Source organism: Doryrhamphus excisus, chromosome 4 (assembly GCF_030265055.1).
Source record: "Doryrhamphus excisus isolate RoL2022-K1 chromosome 4, RoL_Dexc_1.0, whole genome shotgun sequence".
Taxonomy (NCBI): Eukaryota; Metazoa; Chordata; class Actinopteri; order Syngnathiformes; family Syngnathidae; genus Doryrhamphus; species Doryrhamphus excisus.
This window is the reverse complement of record NC_080469.1, coordinates 13,073,801-13,094,788: the sequence shown is the minus strand read 5'-3', so window position 1 is coordinate 13,094,788 and position 20,988 is coordinate 13,073,801. Positions and strand designations below refer to the sequence as shown.

Below are 20,988 nucleotides of genomic sequence, written 5' to 3'. Positions count from 1 at the left end.
ATGACTGAGCGTGAATTAGATAGACAAACAGATGTTTTGATAATGCATCTCGTCCTCCAATTACACCAAACATCTGTTTAATACGTTTGTAGCTGGGAATTCACACCGGCTAGTGTCCACAACAACACAATCACTGACTCATGTCCAAATGTTTGTTTACAGTACGTACGGGTGTCTTATGACACCAAACCAGACCTGCTACTACATCTGATGACTAAAGAGTGGCAGCTGGAACTGCCCAAGCTGCTCATCTCAGTCCACGGGGGGCTGCAGAACTTTGAATTGCAACCTAAACTCAAGCAGGTTTTCGGCAAAGGGCTCATCAAGGCTGCCATGACAACTGGAGCCTGGATCTTCACCGGAGGGGTCAACACAGGTGAAGTGAGACACGTGATGTCTTACATCTTATAGAGGCCAAAGATCATACATTATTAAATGTGAACTGAAGAGATGTCTCTTGAGCAGTGGCGGGCCTTCAATGGGATTTAACAAAGGGACTTAATCCACCTTTTAACACCACCACTATCACATCACAATTATGAACAATGATATACAATAGAACATGGCATGGCATTTCATGTATCGGGATGGATACTCTAACATCTTCCCAGAAACTGTAAGGACGACAAGGAGGTGGTTGATCTATTTCTTGTAAGTAAAACTGGTTACTGTAGGTTCAGATACGTAACTCTAAACCTCTACACTACAACATTATTTAAAGCAGCTTAGTATCTAATTATCTAAGTATCTAATAACATGACAAAAAATAAAACTTCAATAACAACAAATAAAATACATTACTATAGCGGTGTCAATTTCTTCTCTTCTGTTAACCATTGACTTGTAACTTGGCTTGTCTGTTTTCACTCCGATCAGCCAATCAGAGAACAGAACGATGCTAGCATTATTGTGGGCCTGCTCGGTGGCCCTGTGAAGCCAATCTGAAGTCTTATTGGTTAAATAAACAGCCCCATTGCTAAGGGTGTTTAAGTGATTAATGTTTAATGAGCGTGTTTAATGAGCCTTCACTACTGATTCTGAAGACATTGGAAAGATTTGACTGACATAGAACACATAGAAACTGATAACTGATTGAACAAAAAAAATTAACACACATACAGTCGTACCTAAAATTCACAGCTTAATTGTGTTAATGTTAATTAATAAATCATCGCTATTTTGTGGTTGAGAATGGCCTTATTATTTGTAAAAATAAATAAATAGATACATATATGCATGCCCTGTGATTGGCTGGTGACCAGTCTAAGGTGTACCCCACTTCTCGCCCAAACAGCTGGGATAGGCTCCAGCATAGCTGCAACCCTAGTGAGGATAAGCGGCATAGAAAATAAATGCATGGATGTCTTCTAAATCGGGTAATATGAGTGTAAAGGTGCCAATGGGGATGTTATTTTATGTCTAGAGAGCTCTAATAGTGTTAAAAATGTATTTAGATGGTCATAAATAGGTTCACTATTAAAATATTTAATTTATTAAGGAATCCACTGAGTGGAAATTGATTTATCACAGTCGAGTCTAAAACCAATTACTGTGAAAAATGAGGTACGACTGTACAGGTACTGGGGGCAGTGCAGCCAAGAGACATGCCACGACATCAAGATAATAGACTGTTGGGAATAAAATAATAACATTTCAAGGAGCAAATACTAGAATTGAAGTTGTAAATGTAGCTCAGTGATTTGGATAGTGTTTAGGACCTGGACCTTATGGCACACCATTGCTCTTGAGTGCCTTTTCATCTGTAACTACTTCACTGACTCCATATTAACCGTGGCTATTTGTTCTTTGTTTTTCTGTGTGGCCTTCACAATCCTATAATCGCTTGTTCACAATAGGGGTCATTCGTCATGTGGGTGATGCGCTAAAAGACCACGCCTCCAAGTCCAGGGGAAAGATCTGCACTATTGGCATCGCTCCCTGGGGCATCGTGGAAAATCAGGAGGATCTTGTTGGAAAAGATGTAAGCGACGAATAAAGCAATTCTAGAACCTCCTGGATCCAAGGGGGAAATGTGTAAACAAAACCAACAAAAGACCGACAAGATCAATGTAAACTGCGTCAGATCCAGATTAAACTGGGTTTAACATTACAATTTCTGATGACAAAGCATGCTTAAAAAAAACAATTTTAATGTAAAAAATGTGAAAAAAAATTGATGAAAAACGTGATGGTCATGTTGGTTTTGGTGGATACAAAATATTATTTAAAAATGCATGTACTCAATAGTGCATTTTTAATGTAATTATTAACGTATGTTTCATGCTATGATGGATTCTTATTTATTTTTAAGATGTTGATATCCCCAACACTAGAAAATAACACCGGTGCATCCTTCTCCGGTCATTCTTTGTTCCATTCCATCTCTTGTCCAGGTGGTGCGTCCGTACCAAACAATGTCCAACCCCATGAGCAAGTTGACCGTTCTTAACAGTCTCCACTCGCACTTCATCCTGGCAGACAACGGCACCACCGGAAAGTACGGAGCTGAGGTCAAGTTGCGACGGCAGTTAGAGAAACACATCTCCCTGCAGAAGATCAACACACGTGAGTGCCACATGCAGATATGACCTACTTACCCCGAGTCACTATCATTGACATGGTGATTGATACAGCATGATGACTCTATAATCTAGGTGAAATTAAGAACACTGTGAGTTAATCGGGTTCATATTCTACGTATTGTCTGGCTACAGCCTGACTAAAATGATTAGTACCTGCCTTACACTGAAAACGTGCTGTTGGGTATTTATAGCAAACTCAACAAGCCTTTGAAATCGTCCCTCCCTTTAGGACGGGTTTTTTTTTTCTTCAAAGCTTCTTGACAGCTGAGATGAACCCTTCCTCACATGAACCTGCTTGATATTCTGTGTCCTTTTGTTCTGATAAGCTATAAGAACATACAAACATTGTAGGTAAAACAGAGAGTGGGGTTCTGTACACATCATTATAACATTTAAGGATGCATGGCTTGAAATCCCCACCTCCATGGACGCACGACGGTATAGCATGTTCGACATTAATGCACCTTTCCTGACCAGAGTGGGCGGCTTCTCCCAATGTACATTCTGGTTCTCCCAGTTGCAATAGCCGTAGGTGCTCAAGAAAGCCAGTATCTTGAAATTGAAGCGAATGGGCATGAGCCTCCTACGAAGCCCACACATGGGGCAGGGGGGATTCATATCCAGTTTGACCCACAACCTCAAGTCGGCTTTGAGTTTTGGCCCCCTGTGCAATTGAGTTTGACACCCCTGGTATATACCATGTCTAAATGTCTATGTGCCTTGACATTCATTCATTCATTTTCTACCGCTTATCCTCACAAGGGTTGCGAGGGTGCTGGAGCCTATCCCAACTGTCTTCAGGCGAGAGGCGGGGTTACACCCTGGACTGGTCGCCACAGGGCACATAGACAAACAACCATTCAACAACCATTCACACTCACATTCATACCTATGGACAATTTGGAGTCGCCAATTAACCTAGCATGTTTCTGGAATGTGGGAGGAAACCGGAGTCCCCGGAGAAAACCCACGCATGCACGGGGAGAACATGCAAACTCCACACAGAGATGGCGAAGGGTGGAATTGAGCTTGGGTCTCCTAGCTATGTGGCCTGTGCGCTAACCACTTACCCACCGTGCAGCCCTGTGCCTTAAAATTGAAAGACTTAATCACTTCATAGAGTCTTTCTTGAGCAATATAAAAGGAAACTAACACACTTAATGATTTTTTCGCATTATAGTTAACTGTAATAGAGTCTATTTGCCCTGTTTGTTGGCTCACAATTGCACAGAAAATCTTTTTGTTAAACTAACCTGACATAATTGGCTGACGAAACTAAAATTGATGAAGGCATTTGTTAATAAGATATTGATATTTTATGTACTGTAATGCTTTTTGATAAGCTTGATTACCAGCATACAATAGTCTACTGCATGTTGTTTTTTCATCCAACTTACATGGCGTACAGAAAAGGGGGCAGCATCAGTCTATTTGTAGTGCTGTGTATTTCATATTAATGTCCATTTGTGTCGGCCGATGCTCGTCTTATGCTTGTATGAGCAGTCTTCATTTGCTATTGAGCCCCTGTCACACTGCATTTCTCACTTTTCAGTGTCAATTTGATACCTTAGCTGCAAACCAAATGGATTTTCACAAATACAAAATGCATTCTCCTCTCACCATCAAACACTCTCTCTCTCACACACACACACACTCACACACACAAAAGACAGGAGCATACTCAACCCCCACCTCCCATCCCCTCTTTAAATGCATTCCTCAACAGCCTCTCACTATATTATTTCGTTTTTGTTGTCAACATACAAACAAACTCATTTTCTCATAATGTCTGACGTTTTTTTTTCCTGACCAGATCAGTGGATTGTTCGGAACATCATTGCAGATCAGACCTTTCCGTTTTTAAACTGGTTATTATCATGCAGCCATCGATACTTACAATGTACCTTCTCGCTTGAAGGATATAAAATATGCCCTTTAAGGTAAAATCGGCATGTGCTGTACATTCTCTCTCCTCATCATCCTGCCATGTGACCCGTGGCCTTCCCTTTGTCATCCTATGCCTGGATTCATACAAAAGGGGCTGGGAAGGCAAAGGGACGCTCAATGGTCACACAATCACCAGACCATCTAGTAGTGTAGCGCCATGAATGAAATTCATGATTTGTACCCACATAAAGCCAGTTTATATCTGATCCAAGGACAGTGCTAACACTGATGGGATCTATCTCATCAACCAGTGAGATAAGAGACATTGCTCACAAGTGAAGGCATTCTTATCTGACATACAGCATACCTGTTTGGGAGTGTGATATATAAGAGTTATCCATGGTATGCTCACTGATGTCTCACATGAAATGCTGCCTTCTTGGTGAAATCATACATGACTACAAACTACAATTCATATTATGAATTGTACAAATTAAGTGGTATTCAGTGTTGGGCTTTAGGTGATCCACTGTAGTTATAAAACACTTTCCACCTTCGCTGCTGGATTAGTTGATGTTTTTTTTTTTTTTTAATTAATTCTACCCACACAGTCAAATATAAAATGTATCAATTTTCTTCACAGCAGGCCTCCCAAAATATCCAGCTGTAAGTGCAGTCTTATTAAAGATGTGAAGAAAATAAAAAGAGCAGAGTTTAGCTATAATACCCTATTTAGGATGCTGTTTGGGGAATTTATAATCGCACATACTGTATTTGTGCTCACAAACATGAGGTGAAAGTGAGGTTGAAAGATATATGTGATTCTGCCCTGAGGTTTATTATGTGAGTTACTGCTAATCCTGCTGCTCAAAGTGTTTGGTACCTACTTAAATCTGACAAAGGCACTGGAGAAATGAAAATATAACCATGATTCCATATCAACATACAACTCAATTCCAACATACGTATAATAGTTTTGTTAAATCTGCCAAACTTGGGATTTCCAGAGATGGGAAGGAAGAGATTGCATTTAACACAACAAACTTGATACGACACCTCACCTACAGTGAGTTTTTCCTGGGCAAACCAGACCAAGGCGATTCATAGAAGTACTGTCGCATATTTTTTTGGAATGTGGGAGGAAACCGGAGTTCCTGGATAAAACCCACGCATGCACAGGGATAACAACCTCCACACAAAGATGCCCAAGTGGATAATAATGTGGCCAACATGCTAACCACAAATCTGAACACCCAATCCAAAAAACTTACTTACATTTTGTTTGCATGAGAAGCTAATGGAGGTGTTGATGCAACCCATCACCAATGGAGTAGGCTTGAGAACAATTTTAATGCCATAAAAACGGCCACTGGGGGATATTTTCTATTCTACAAATGATATTTTCGTGAAACTTGCTTATGTTCTACTGTTCACAATATTATGTATGCATTGAAAGAATAGTTCAGTCATAGTTGTCAAACATGCCCAGTACTGACTGCTGAGTACTGAGTACTGAGTACTTAGTACTGAGTCTTTGGAAAAATGACTGGGATTGAATGAGTTAAATCATTTTTGATCAAAACATGTCAGATTATTAAGACATCTAAAAACGTAAAAACGTACCTTTTTTTTATGATTTCTTGCTAACAGCAATTCCAAAACATAAAGACACTATTCAGTGCAGCTTTTGGAATGCATCTTCATGACTAAGTGACTTTTAAACTCTGAGTGGTGTAATAAAAGTGACAGCAGGAAAGGTTCTGACTGGGTGAGATGAAGGGGCAGAACAGGAACGCCAAGTGAAAAGGAAGCATGAAGCTGATCAGAAGGCATTCACTGAGATGACACATTACCTCGAGGAGTTTTTACTGACAAAGCACAGCAGAAGAGCAAAAGTGCGACTACACAGAAGCCGGCCCCCCCACAAATGTTTTTTTTTTCCTTCCTAAAATCCTGCATATAAATCACATTCACGTTCACTGTTCTTCTTATTGCCGACTCAAGTAGGAGAGCATTTCAAGAAGTTCAAATTAAGTCTATGAGAATGATGAAGCCACCTTGAGTGGTCCCTCTCCCATTTTGCTTCAATTACCAGGAATATTGTAGTAGCACAATGGCTTTGTATATGCGGCATATGTGTGTTTTAACTCAGTGTCTTACTGTGTAACCTTCACTGACCCTCCTCCAGAGGCAGTTTCATTAATCACAGCGCACGTAAAAAAAAGATGAAGTAGGAGAGGTAATTGAATCGGGAAGGCATCAAGTCTTGCGTTGCAGATTATCCATGACATTATGACCTCCTCCTTGGACTACCCCATACAGACAAGATTAACGTTGAGCTAAGTGGCACAAGGAAAGTCAAGAGCCTTTTAGCACCCTAAATGCCTAGACTAACTTTCTAAAGCGGAGCTAGTGGGTATAAAATGTAGTATTTCTAAAGTCATCCGCTTATTAAGTTTAAACTTGGGCATGCACTCACATTCAGGCTTCAGTCGTTTACGACTCCATCACTTCATTTTATAACTGATTTTGTGGCTTATTGAAAGTCCTGGTGATTATTTTTATGCAAGGTGGTGGTAATGATCTGTAACGGACGCAAGAAACAATTGCTTAATTATTTGACACAAACACTGTATGCACCCATCCTGGAACACACCTATTGTGAGTAAGTAACTAAACTAAACTTAAACTAACTAAACTACAATTTGCTTAATTTAAGTAAAATACACTGAAAAAGTAAATTTACCTTCAATTATGTGATGCCTTTGAACGCAACCCCTCATTGCTCATAATAACATGATTCAAATGTTCTGCTACTATTAATGGGACTAATGTTCGGTAGATTTTGGGAATTGTGTGGTATTACATAATTGCGTATGTTGATGGACATATTCAGTTTCATTTGGAGCTGTTGATACATACAAATATACTATATCATCTTGTCAGGACATACGGTAAAAATGGGGATATTTCAGATATAGTGATAAATCATGATTAGTTAATTAATTAATCAGATTAAAGAAATTTATAATTTCACAGCCCTAATTAATACATTTCCTTTTATTTTAAAATGTTATTTATTTGCCCAGTAAGATTTGAAAGACAGCTATATTTTCTTAGAGGCCAATTACATTTAAATTTCTTCATTCATTCATTTTCTACCGCTTATCGTCACAAGGATCGCGGAGGGTGCTGGAGCCTATCCCAGCAGGGTACACCCTGGACTGGTTGCCACCCACACATGCACGGGGAGAACGTGCAAACTCCACACAGCGATGCCCGAGGAGGAATTGAACTCCGGTCTCCAAGCTGTGAGGCTAGGAGACCGCTGTGCAGCCCACATTTAAATTTATGTATTTCAATTTAAATTTAGACACTACATAAAATGTTTTTGCACCATTAACATGTATTATTTTAAGCTTGTCTGTATTTATATTTTTTGTTATAGATACATATAGACACATACACCTTAAATGTATTGAAATTATAAGGCGGCTGCACGGTGGACGTGTGACCCTCGTGAGGATAAGCGGTATAGAAAATGGATGGACGGACTTAGCTCAATTTTGAGTATCATTTGAGTATCTCATTACTGGGCCGAGTGTCCTTGTTTTTGAGAATCACAATATGGTCACCCTACACAATAGTGTTGTTGTTATTGTAGCCGGCGTGGCTGGTGAACGATCGCCCTGCATAACAACAGGTAATTTGACTGTCTGGTTGCAAAACAACTTGTTAGTGTCCACTCTTCCCGTTGAATGAAACAATCTATGGGGGCAAGAAGAAGGACATTGCTGTAAGCAGATGAAAGGTGATGGTGCAAATCTCCTCCTCTATTTAGAGAGGTTTGATGTATATGGCTTTTTTCACACCTCTTTCAAATCATTCATCCCCCCATCCAGAATTTGGACATCATTGTCCTCAAAGGAATGTCCCTTCTTTTTTGGATGTAAATGAGCTGCTGATTATGGGTCCAAAGAAACTGTTCTCCTATGTTGTGCCATGTGTTCTTTTAAGGTTTTTTTGTTTCTTCAATGTAGAGGTCATTCATTTTCACTACACTGCACTTCATAAACAACATTACTGAGTTTTGCTTCTCTGGATTTTATCCTCGGGTGAAGCAGCGGTTGTCTGAGGGTGTTAGTGGGTCCGAAATGGATAGGTCTTTCGGAGTTTCTTTGACAAGCTATGTATGGAAAAACCCTTCCTGTTTGTATCTTTGTATTCTCACGCTTGGGTGTTATGGCCCTTCTTCCCCAGGTGGATTTGACAATGACCCAGATAGGCAACACACAGTTGATGACACTTGGGTTAAGATCAAACCTGCGAAGTAGATTTGTTTACTGAACACATCAACTCTCCAGACAGAAACATCCGATTCACACAGGAAGACATCAAAGAGAACGCATTGCTCTTTTTAGACTGCAAAGTGTGTGTACACAGCACAGCACAATCCAGCACAGTCAAAAGCCATTCTCTCCATGAGCTCATGAGGGTCAGGCGATTATGGTCCATTTCAGCTGTACATAACACTACATAAAGACTAAATATCAGTGTTGAGATCACTCCCAGCTAGCCTTTTTTGGGTACCAGAACGTTCCCAAAACATTCTGAAGGTTTTTTTTTCGGTTCCGTTTTAGTCATATCTAAGTGTTGCACAATTCTGAAGGGGCCACATGAGTACCGAAGGCCCCTATGTTAAGTTATTAGACTGACAAGCGATGAGCAAGTGATGGGCTATACGACTGAGCAATATTGAATACCACTAACCAATCCATGGGCTTATTTTGGTTTTTAATGTTATTTTAAATCCATTTCTGGTCTGGGATTTGTAAGGATATTTTCCATCTTAATATCTGTTTTTGTTTCATTAATTTCAATTATTCACTCAGTAGCAAACATTGTATTGAATACATAATTTCGGTCTTACCACAAGCTGAAATCCAGGGTCAGATGTTAGCAAATCCAAGTCAAAGAATATCTGCAGTATGTTAAACACTAACAAAGCATGTGTGTGCCTATATCAGGTGTGGAAATGAATGATTTATTTTATGCTGACTTTACGTCTACATCCCAAAAACATGTGTTATGCTAATTGAGTACTCTAAATTGTCCTTAGGTGTGAATGGTGGTCTACTATATATTGTATATGTGTCCGTGATTGGCAGCTAACCAGGACAGGGTATACCCTGCCTCTCTCCTGATGTCACATAGGATAGGATTATTTAATATTAGTGATTAACTATTGACAAAATAAAAGGTCATCATCCAAATGTGTTTGTGTTTGTCAAACTAGTAAAGATAATTTCATTACTTTGTGTTCTATTTTTGTGCATGCATGAGCAAAACTCTATTCACACTATTAAACATGCTGCAGCTGTGCTTCCCCATGCTCATTTGCCCCTCGGTGGCTTTTACTTTAACGATAATTCGCTTTTAATACTGCAACATTACCTCCGCACTCATCCAACACACAAGCACATACAAACGGCAACATGGAAAAGTGTCCCTATGTGTCTTTTCTTCCCTTATACTCTGCTCTGCTGGTGTTTAATCTAGTGACTTGTCACGGCACAGTGACGTTTTAACTCTTTGAAGCAGACGGGCGCCCTAAAATATTCTGCTTATGTAACTGTCCTTGCTTGCAAGGCTGCACGAGGATGTGTGAGGCAAAACGTAACGGTGGTGGGGGTATGCCTCTGAAAGAGTGTATTGTGTTTGTGTATGCGCCAGGGAGTGTAAATTATGCAGGGCGGGATAAGCGTGCCGGGGAGGTATGATCCAGCAATACACAGCTTTTGAATTAGACGCGTCAAAATAGACAGGAGAAAATACAAGAGTAAGGGCGAAGAACCATAAGGGGCAAAAGGTTCAGGGAATGGCTTGGACCAAGACCACTGAACAGGCTAAGAATGTAAAATGGTACTATGGAGGAGCTGGACTATGTAGCTCTTGTGGCTTAATGGGTCTATGAGGGGATATTGTGTGTTAAACCATGAACTAGTACTGAACACTGACACAAGCACACAAGAGTTAAAATGTACCTTTATTAACAATCCCTGAGTGAAACAATGCTGCCGGTGCCTAGTAAAAAAAAAGTCTGAGCATGAAAACAAGAAAGAAAAAGGTGAGAGAAGAGAGGCAAATGAAAATGTGTGACATTACCATCGATAGGTGCCGGCTCGTTTCTGTTACAGCACTGACTTTTTGCTGTACCTTGGGAGTTTGTCACGCTTTGCAAATGTGTCAGAAAATGTTTCAGATAGCCGTGGTGTTGTGAATTAACATTTTTCTTCTAATGTACGATTGGTTATATCAGTTCTGTGCCACCACAGGAAACTTGTGCATGACAAGTTTTGCACTCTGGTGCCACGTCTTTTTCAGACTTTAACAGTCACGTACCCGACATCACTCCTTGATAAACACACTAGCACACGCTGTTGTTGTGATCATGGGTTCTCCATGCTGGATAGAAAGGGTGCTGCTGTGTAGAGGTTCTGGTGAGGAGTCTGGAATGGACTGCTTGTGTCGGAGTCCCGATATTGGAGATTTTAGATCCAGGTTGATATAATCTGAAAATGACTCTGAGGTTTCAATGTATTCCCATCATTTATATTTTTCTCCATTTCCTCTTTTGTTTTCCGTCTTGGTTTATATGCAGGTATTGGTCAGGGTGTGCCAGTGGTGGCTCTCATTGTGGAAGGAGGGCCCAATGTGATATCCATAGTGCTGGAGTACCTCAGGGACACACCCCCTGTCCCTGTAGTGGTGTGTGATGGCAGCGGAAGAGCGTCAGACATCTTGGCGTTTGGTCACAAATACTCAGAGGAGGGAGGGTAAGCTCTTGTATCATACACTACAGCACGGATGAACTGTTTTTTTCACACGTTGATTAAAGTTTACATCATACAGAACCACAATGAATACATTTTGCACATTTTCTAATGCTGTCCAATTCAAGAGCTGTATGTAAATGAGTGTGTTTAAGAAAAATGTGTTATTGAAATAAACATAATTGCAGCAAATTAAAAATGTATGACTTAAGGGAAATGTTGTGATGTATTACTTTGATTAAAAAATATGTCTCTCCGGAGAGATGATGTGCTTTCCTAATTGTTCTCCCCAATTCTTCTTACCGCTTGTCCGGTTAAAGATGAAACTCATTTTACCAAGGACTCTCAGGCATAACAGTGCTGAGAGTCTTAGTCAACCTTGGTTTCACTTACTGACAACAAATCTAATTTAACCCCCCCCTTCCCCTCTTATTTTCGTCTTCCGTTTTTTTATCTTCTCCTCCAGCATAATTAACGAGTCTCTGCGAGACCAGTTGTTGGTGACCATCCAGAAAACGTTCACCTACAGCCGCACACAGGCTCAACATCTGTTCATCATTCTCATGGAGTGCATGAAGAAGAAGGAGCTGGTGAGTGTCTCAAACATTCACACACGTATCAGATCTCACAAAACTAAGTACACCCCTCACATTTCTGCAAGACTCAATGAGCAATACTGTAGAAATAAAACCTGGATACCGTAGATGCTCAGGGTATGTTGATCCAAAAGTGAAGAGATCATCATCGCCAAGCTAGCAGGAGGGTTTGGAGGCTAGCAGTAGTATGAGACTCCCCTTCTCTGCAGGTTTCTACTCTCTACTGACAATGAGTGAACACATAGCCAATATTGTCATACACAAGTGAGTAGTACAATAATTGTATAGTGGTAGTGTCATGGTCTGTGGCTGCATGAGTGCTACTGGCACCGGAAAACATGAATTCCAATATATACTGACATTTTGAAGCACAGTATGATCTACTACCTTGGAAATCGTGAAAGTGTACCTAATGAAGTGTTCAGCGACTGAAGGCCTGTGTATCCTGATAATATTTGAGAGCAAATAGCCTTCCCTTTGAGAGTTTATGCAGAGTTTAAGTAAAGACCCACATCGTGTGGAACGCACTTGTCACGTTCGTCTCTCTTGCCGAGTACTCTCATCCCTTCTCCAGCTCTGTCAGTCACAGAAACAGAACCTTTTAATTATGCTGTTTCATGGCAAGTCTGGGGGGTGCAGCATATTCTCTGTGTATCGTTTTTGCAAACCATTTGATGAAAACAGTCAGGGAAATAAAGCTGCTGCACTACTGTCTACTGCAATTTGTTTTAAATTTTACCCATCATTCACAATTATTATGTGAAACATGAAGAAATATTTCCATTTTCTGTGCATTATAACACGAGAAAAACAGTTAATGTGCGCTAGTTTACAATGCTGTCATTGGGATACACATATTTCGACGATGAAGCCCTTTAGAAATGACCCTAACAACGTTGCAGTGTTATGATATATACATGCTTTGATCATGTATGAACATGTACACTGATGATAACATGTAATAGTTGCAGTATCTACTTGCTGAAACGTCTTTCCTCGGCACATTGATACAAACGAACTAACATGCCACCTCGCCAAACGCTCATCTCAGCATCATTCACACACAGAAGAGAGGATATCTAGCTCTCAATTTTGCTAAAAAGACTCAACAAGATGCTTCTTTGCTGTCAGCATTTTTTTACCCAAGTACTGGAGCACATATCTTGTGCTGGAAGACACAGCCATCCCATGGAGAGTGGACATCATAAGTGTTGTTGCTGCTGTTGTTGTTGTTGACGGAGCTACCATAAGCATGTGTTTCAATGTGGCATGAAAATAAGTTTTGGTAGTGTTTTAAATCATCAAAAGATACTGCAACTATTACATGTTATCATCAGTGTACGTGTTAATGCATGATCAAAGCATGTATATCAAACCATGCAACGTTGTTAGAGGTTTTTTTTTAGAAAGCTTCATAGTCGAAATAGGTGTATCCAAATGACAGCATAGTAAGCTAGCTCATATTGACTAATTTTCTTGTTTTATGCTGCACACAAAACATACAAAACTGTGTTCATGTTTCACACATAAAAAAAAGTGCAATTCCCCTTTAAAGGTGTATGCATGCATTATGTTGGTACAACAGCAGTTGAATTCATATTGAAAGACAAGATAGACTCTAACAGCCCCTACAAAGCAACGCTTATCAAGCAGCATTTAAGATATAGCACTGCAGAAAGCACTTATTGACCTCACTATTGACTTGGTTGGTCTCTTTGTTTCACTGTTTACCTCAAATCAATTACCTCTAGCTGCAGGTATAATGTTGCCAATACCATTGGACAGCTGCACATAGACAACTAATTCCCCCCTCCACTAAATGAACTTACTAGAGTATGTGTTTGTCGCTAAATTGAAAATGATAGTCTCTGTGTGTACTTGCAAGACATATGCAGAGAGCAGCAGGTTGGCAGCGTGGCATCATGCTCACTTGTAAGAGGATTGATGGCATCCTCAGTGGGCTTCTAGCATGCTGACTGATGGCTTCTCTGACCACAATATAGCAGAGCACAACAATAGAGTGTGCATCATTTAACAGGAGCAGCTGTAGAACCCAGATAATTTGGTGCTGCCGCTCTGAACCTACACAACAATTAGTACTGTCATAATGCAACTGAGCAAGGATGATACAATATGCAGATGTCAGTTAATTGGTGACAATGCATATTTTTGTTATATTGGCACAATTAAAACCTCAGATAATACACAGATGCCTCATATATCAAGTCAGATGCTCCTTCCTCACGTGGTTTCTATAAAAAGTCCCATTCTCAATAGACATATGCTGCAAGTCATTTTTGTCCATGCACCATGCGGAGAGTCTCAAAAAGCCTAAATGGATTATAATGGTCTGAACCAAAGAGCAGTTGGCACTTTGCTGCCTGGTACTTCTGTCTCCCTCATTTAGGTCTTTGTGACTAAGTCGACATAATACAGAGCACAGAAAAGTGGACTAAACTTAGAGGAACATTTGGCCCATCAAAAAATACATGACTGAACCCATGAAACCAACAGAGGATACCAACGGCGATCCAAACGCATACATAAAAACAAGTTAAATAAACTCATAGCACTGACAGCAGTTTTGTGCAGTTTTGTCCAAACTTATAATATTCCTGTGAACATGTTGCAAATGTCCGTATATATTATCTTTTTACACATTAGTTAGATAGCCTCATAGTCAGGTGAAACTATTGTGCTAAGGCAAACACAACTCCAAAACGGGTCATTACTATGGCAAGGGTACATTGACATGATAATGATGCAATATTCTGCATTTTTACATAAGTTTGCATGTGTTTTTCTACACCGAAACCTTTTGTAGATCAGGAAAAGTGTGTGTTTGCTTTTTAACCCCATGTTTGCATAGACAACAGCGAACCTACTTATCCTACCAATGCGATGCAGGCCGATACTACTAGGGTGCAGACGAGACCTCAGCAAAAGCAGCAGTTCAGAACTCAAATTGTTTTATTATTGTGTGTGACAGGAAAAAAAAGCTCAGACTTACTTTGTTAAAAGTCTTTTGGCACCACCTTCTGTTTTATATGTATAAATCTTGAGTTCCACAAAATAGGACGACTCCTGTTTTTCTGACTTTTTCTAGGGAAACACACCATCTTAAGTTTGGGAAAACAATTGTGAGTTATGATGCAACAATTTATCCATCGGACAGAGGAAACTGTGATAATTGATTTATATAGCGTAAATTGTGCAAATTTTCTCCACAGTGTTTATAGCTATATATCTTCAGATCTAATTGGAGGGCTAATTACATATAATAATCATTCCCGCTTTCCCTCCATGTCTGATCTTCTGCAAGTGGGGGTCCATGATGAATGCCCTGATATTTCCCATGTTGGCATGAATAATTGATCGTAGAATAGTCCTTATACCATATGTTTAATTCAAATGAAATATTCAGCAGGAACCACCAACAGTGTTCCTTTGCCTGCTTGACAAGAGACACTACGAATAAATAGGAGACGAGGAGAGTAAAATAGTCACTCAAGAGAGCCGTGAGACTGAAGGGGAAATAAAGTGAGTATAAAAAAAGAGAAAGAACAATGAATTTCACGGAGAAGGTGCAGCACTGGGGAAAACCGATAAAGAGTAGAGTTTATCAGTTGGACAGTTTATCTCTTTAAAAATGAATGAGAAGAGATCTCCTCTCTTTTGGCAGCCAAACTGTAAATTGCTTTTTTCTGCAGGAAGCTAATAAAACATATTCAAGCATTAAACTGAGGCCAGTATGGCCTACTGTATGGACTAATGTGGCGAGTCTTTGCAGATATAGCAGTATGTGTGTGCGTGTCCTGTGGTATGTGTTTAAATGGCACCATTAGCACAGTCTTGCCCTCTTAATGAAATGATGAATATTTTCCAATCAACTTGGCTCACTGCAGCATGAAGAGCGGATTTTTTTTTCCTGTTTCGCACCACATGTAGCTTAGCATCTCTGAAGAAGAGGGAATACTCCACTCAAAGGAAGATTGCACTGCCATTACATTTCTCACATCTGCCTTTGCTCCGCTTTGCTTCCTCTGCCCCACGCAGGCTTCCCATTTCTTGCCGACTCATTTCCACCCTCCCAATCCCTGCTGCCGCTCGACATTGCTTCTTAATTGTTGAATTTAAACTCTATTGCTCTATTCTTGTCTGTAGATTATGGAGTCTGACAGACATAACTCCTGCATGATATCAATATCATGTGGGGCTGAAAGAGTTGAAAGGATAAACCCTTTCAAAGGAACTTACTGACCGTTCCAGGATGTAGGTGGATTTGGGATTTTTCCCACAGAAAATAATAGTAATACAGTCGTCCCTCACCACATGGCGGTTCCAACAATCGCGCTTTTTCAAAAATTTATTAATTATTGCTGTTTCATGGTTGACTATAGTCAAAACTATGTGTATTGTAATATTTAGAAGACAATATTTGAAATATTCTGTTCACTCTGCCTCAGTAATGTTACATTGATGACACATGACATTAGATTAGATTACTTCAAACTGTATGGAGTCCACTGCAGGGCCACAGGACTACAGCTATATTCTGGGAAAATATTCCATTTATTAATATCGATTCCTACTTTGCCAAAATTCACTTATCACGTTCCAGTGTAGAACCAATTAACCACAATAAATGAGGTATGACTGTAATTTATGGAAATTACAACATAATTACAATATCCAACAATGAAACAGCATGATTCATTAATGAATATATTTTTGAAAAACCATAGCGGCGAGGGGCGACTGTATACTAGATGAAGTTTTTAAAGTGGTTGGAAGTTGATGACAGGACTTTCGTGTTGCGACCAACAAATGGTCAACTTTGCATCATGACTAACATAAGCTTCGTCTTCTGAGAATGTGTCCTGGAGTTCACCTTGCTTGTAGGAAATGACGATCCTCAATGGGAGTCCTTGAAATTAGATTAGCAAACAGGTTGCTTAGTCTCTGTGCGGGAGAAGCTCTGTTACAACATAAACCCACAGGGTCACCTTGGGAATATGATTGGAGTAGGGGAAGAATGAGGAGCAAACAGAGGAGGAATTAAGAGTGGGTGGAGCAGAGGAGCGGTGGGGGTGGACCAGTGGGGGGTTGGAAGACTCATAGTTGGATTGGTTGGGAAGGAAGATGATGGGTAGAAGAAGGAGAGGAAAAGGTTGACACGCCTGTGGGGCGGAGAACAAAGATGAAGATCTTCAATTTCCATCGTCAAACGGCACCTTTATCTATCTCTCGTGCTGTAGGCAGCCGGGCATTGTGTGTGTTCTTCACTTTGGAAATCTCACTTCCTTTGACCATCCAATTATTACTTTCTTATCATCATCATTCTGCTTTGTTTGTATATTTAAAACCATTCTGGCATGAAAGCATGCCACATATTATGCAACTTATTCCTTTAGAGACACCCAACCATTTAGCAAATGAATGTTAAATTAATGCTTGTTTAACAAGTAGTTGCAAGAACTGTACAATCCTGAAGACATTTTCCATGAACACTAAGTATTGAGAAGTGTGGCTGCTGAGCTGGAAAGGAAAAACAGGATTTTATTTAACCTGAATTAAGAAAATTATTCTACGCCTCCTACCTGGCAGCTCTAAACACAGCATCCTTCTACCAATATATTCACTATCTCTCCTCTGGACATGTCCGAACCATCTCAGTCCGGCCTCTCTGACTTTATCTCCAAGGCCTCTAACATGTAATGTTCCTCTGATGTACTTAGTATTCCTGATCCTATCCATCATGGTCACTCCCAATGAGAACCTCAGCATCCTCCAGTTCTGCTTCCCGTCTTTTCCTCAGTGGCACTGTCTCTAGACCAAACAACATCGCTGGGCGAAGATAGTCCAAAAATATGTTGTTATAGTGGTCTTTCTTTTAGAATGAGTATAGTCAAAAAGCCACAAAAAAATAGAACAAAAAAGCAACAAAAGCCAAAGAAATACAAAACACACATGGATTAATCATGCTGATGCATGAATACACACATTGTGTGCTTGAACAACTCATTGGGGTTCCCTCCCATGAAGACCCCTGATCGATGCGTTCACATCCCATTGCACTCTCATTCCACCTAGAGAAAGACCTTTTGATTACAGTTGTGTGTGTTCCACCACACACACAAACACACACATGCATTTAACTGCCCCACTAATTAGTAATTGAGTGACATAGGTCTAAGGCATTACACTGCGCTTCACTCCTCATTTCTCACTGGGATTAATCCACATGTCATCAGAATATGGTGTGCAAATGATAGATGGGCCAAAATAATAGATACCATAAATCACCAATGTGAGTGGAATTACATTTTAAACAATAATGTTTGCATGAAATCAGAGATGGTGTTGGAGGAGGGGATTAAAAAGATGGTTAGCCCGCATTATTATTATTACAGCATTGGCCAAGAGAGCGCAGCAGCAGAAGCTTTCAGATTCCCAGAGCTCTACGAAATGAAGCCATTTAGAGGAGGGTGATGGGAAGGAAGATGGGCTGCAGGGAAGAGGGGAGGCGGAGGAGGAGATGGATGGTGGGTTTGCAGGATTAGAGGAATAACTCGTCAGGCATTCAGAACACGCTTTCACCATTTCTTGGCTTCCTCAAGGTGCCCTTCACACATGAATACAAGCGTGAGCACCTATGCCCACACGTTTTAACGCCAACATGCCTATAGTCACCTTTGCTAAGAAAACTAAGAAAAAACAATCATTCCCACACTTAAGGAAAAATGACTATAACCCTTCTAATTGTTGAACTTCATGTCTCACTTCCCTTTTTCTGTTTCTCTCAGATAACAGTCTTTCGGATGGGCTCAGAAGGTCATCAGGACATTGACCTTGCAATCTTGACTGCACTACTCAAAGGTAGGCCCCTTGTTTCTGCACTACAGTAAGTGGTTTCCACGTTCGTACGGCCCTCCAGGGATGTTGTTATTCGGCATGCAGGTTCTATGCATAAAAGAGGGACGCTATTGTAGCAAAAACACTAGTGCTTGTTTTGCTCCCTTTGCATCCTACAGGGAAAACTGTACCGGAATACTGTCATTGTACTATATGCAAAGATAGTTCACTGAATTCTCAGTATTGGCCCACAGTTTCCATTTTCCGTACCCCAGAGAAATACAGTCGTCTGTGTGAGTGACAAATTGTTTAACTTTATTCATCAGCCACTTATTGATTTTGATGTCTCCCTAAGCAAATAAACCATGATATAGGCTGGTCTACATGCATGGAGGATTCGTGAGGGCCACTGGAATTCAACCGCACACACCATTGAACTAACCATGAGCAGTAATAAGCAACAAACTCCTTTCCGTCGTCTCAAAACCTAAAAAAAATATCATACATTGCAGCTGACTCTGTGGCTGTAGTTTCCTCTACAAACATATAATTTTGGGCAAGCGTGTCATGTTTCCTAAGCCTTTATGGGTATGCTATTAAAAAAAGACATTGTAATTAACTCAGGGACCAGCCTAAAATTTTTCATTAGTGCGATCTTAATAATTGAGTATAGAGAATAGTTCTATTAATCAAATGAAACTGCAATAAATATTGTACATTACACTGATCACCTTCATTACACATCCCAAGTCCCAAGTCCCACATATTGCAATAAACACAGTTGCAGTGCAACAGGGAACAACAAGTGGAAACAACATGCGTATAACACAATGACGAACACTGGTCAGACTGTTTGCATGTAATTATTTCTCCAGCCAATCAATTCATAAAAAGCACGTTACATAGTAGCGTTGGCGTCTAGCAGAGTTAAGGAGTTAAGAGAGCATAAATGCTGCTTGCTAACCCCGTATTATGGCGTAACGAAAGGCCTGTGCAACATCCACTTACAAAGCCAAAGTAAAAAAAGCTGTTCTTTTAAGGTAGACTGTCTGTGGGGAGTATGTACAAACAGAAGAACAGGAGGTGAAACTGTGAGATTTTTTTTTCATTTTCAAATGAGAAAGGGCCGCTTTGTAGAACATTCACGGAATCATACTTTCAACTGGTTATGCAGTACCTCAGATTGATCACAGTTGCTCTGATGGTGCAATCGGACACCAAGCAGCTCCACACATACATGCATACAAAAAGGCCTGAATGTGAAATTGAAATTATATTCTATAAATAATGTATGCTTAGTATAGTCAAGTTGCACAATTTCTTTGCCTGTAGCATCACTCACTGATGTTTGTCTTCATTATGTTTCATGTCTCCAAGGTGAATTCTGTTATCTCTATCACTGCTTCCGTGAATTGTATTAGCGTCTTTCATTTCTTTATGCACTGGGACATAAATGGTATTTAGGTAAATTGAAATCACAGAACGCGAAAAGAGGGCAATACGATATCAACATGCAAAAAGAAGAGATGAGGCAAGTGAAAAATGAGAGAGAAGCACCAGGGCAACATATGTGCATGGGACCCTGCGTGAGAGTCATTTTACATGCAAGTTTCATTCCGCAGCTCAGTGAATAAAGACACGTGAAGGCTTTTAGTGTAAAATGAAATCCTGCCACTGTCACATCCTGCCCAGGAGCATTTTAAAACACTGGATTAGATGCCGCACTGACAAAACTCAGCTTCTGCCTCGAGCATAACAAACAGGTCAGGTGCAACAAACAAGGAGATTTGCAATATTTGACTAATTGATGGTCCACTCTCCGAGGCAATCAATATCCTAAGGATTCTCTCGATTAATATAATTTGCTGCAATTCAGCCTCCCTTTGGAGGAACAGAGTAAAGTAATATGCTTTGACTAAAAACAGACCACCCTGCATATTAATGCACACAAATCTCCAGTAAAGTGCTTATTAGTGAGTTTTTCCTCTTATTAGCAGGTCTCAGTATGAAATCACAGCATGAAGCTCCAGTAATGCGTGTACAGGCCTTCAAACCAGAACACTTTGTACAGTGATTAGGCTGCAAGCTTCACTGGAAATTATTTTCTACAAGATTATTTCAGATTACTTCACATAGACTAGAATGCTGAGTCAAACTGTTGCTTATCTTCGGGATCGTTAAGACTGTTTTTATTTAAAGCCGAAATGGTAAAGAATGCCAGTTCCCCTTACTTCT

General features: G+C 40.1%; 1 protein-coding gene across 12 annotated transcripts in view; it reads left to right on the top strand.

Annotated features, from left to right (window-relative positions):
• Positions 1-20,988, top strand: part of trpm3 (transient receptor potential cation channel, subfamily M, member 3) — a 134,863-nt gene that overhangs the window by 78,060 nt on the left and 35,815 nt on the right. For all 12 annotated transcript variants that reach the window (XR_009129707.1, XM_058072037.1, XM_058072033.1 and 9 more), the window contains 6 exons: positions 163-376; positions 1,857-1,981; positions 2,394-2,565; positions 11,131-11,305; positions 11,769-11,892; positions 18,705-18,777. Coding sequence is in view for 11 of the 12 variants with exons in the window: in XM_058072037.1 (XP_057928020.1) it covers positions 163-376; positions 1,857-1,981; positions 2,394-2,565; positions 11,131-11,305; positions 11,769-11,892; positions 18,705-18,777 (883 nt within the window). In the remaining variant the exon portion in view is untranslated. The remainder of the gene's footprint in view (positions 1-162; positions 377-1,856; positions 1,982-2,393; positions 2,566-11,130; positions 11,306-11,768; positions 11,893-18,704; positions 18,778-20,988) is intronic.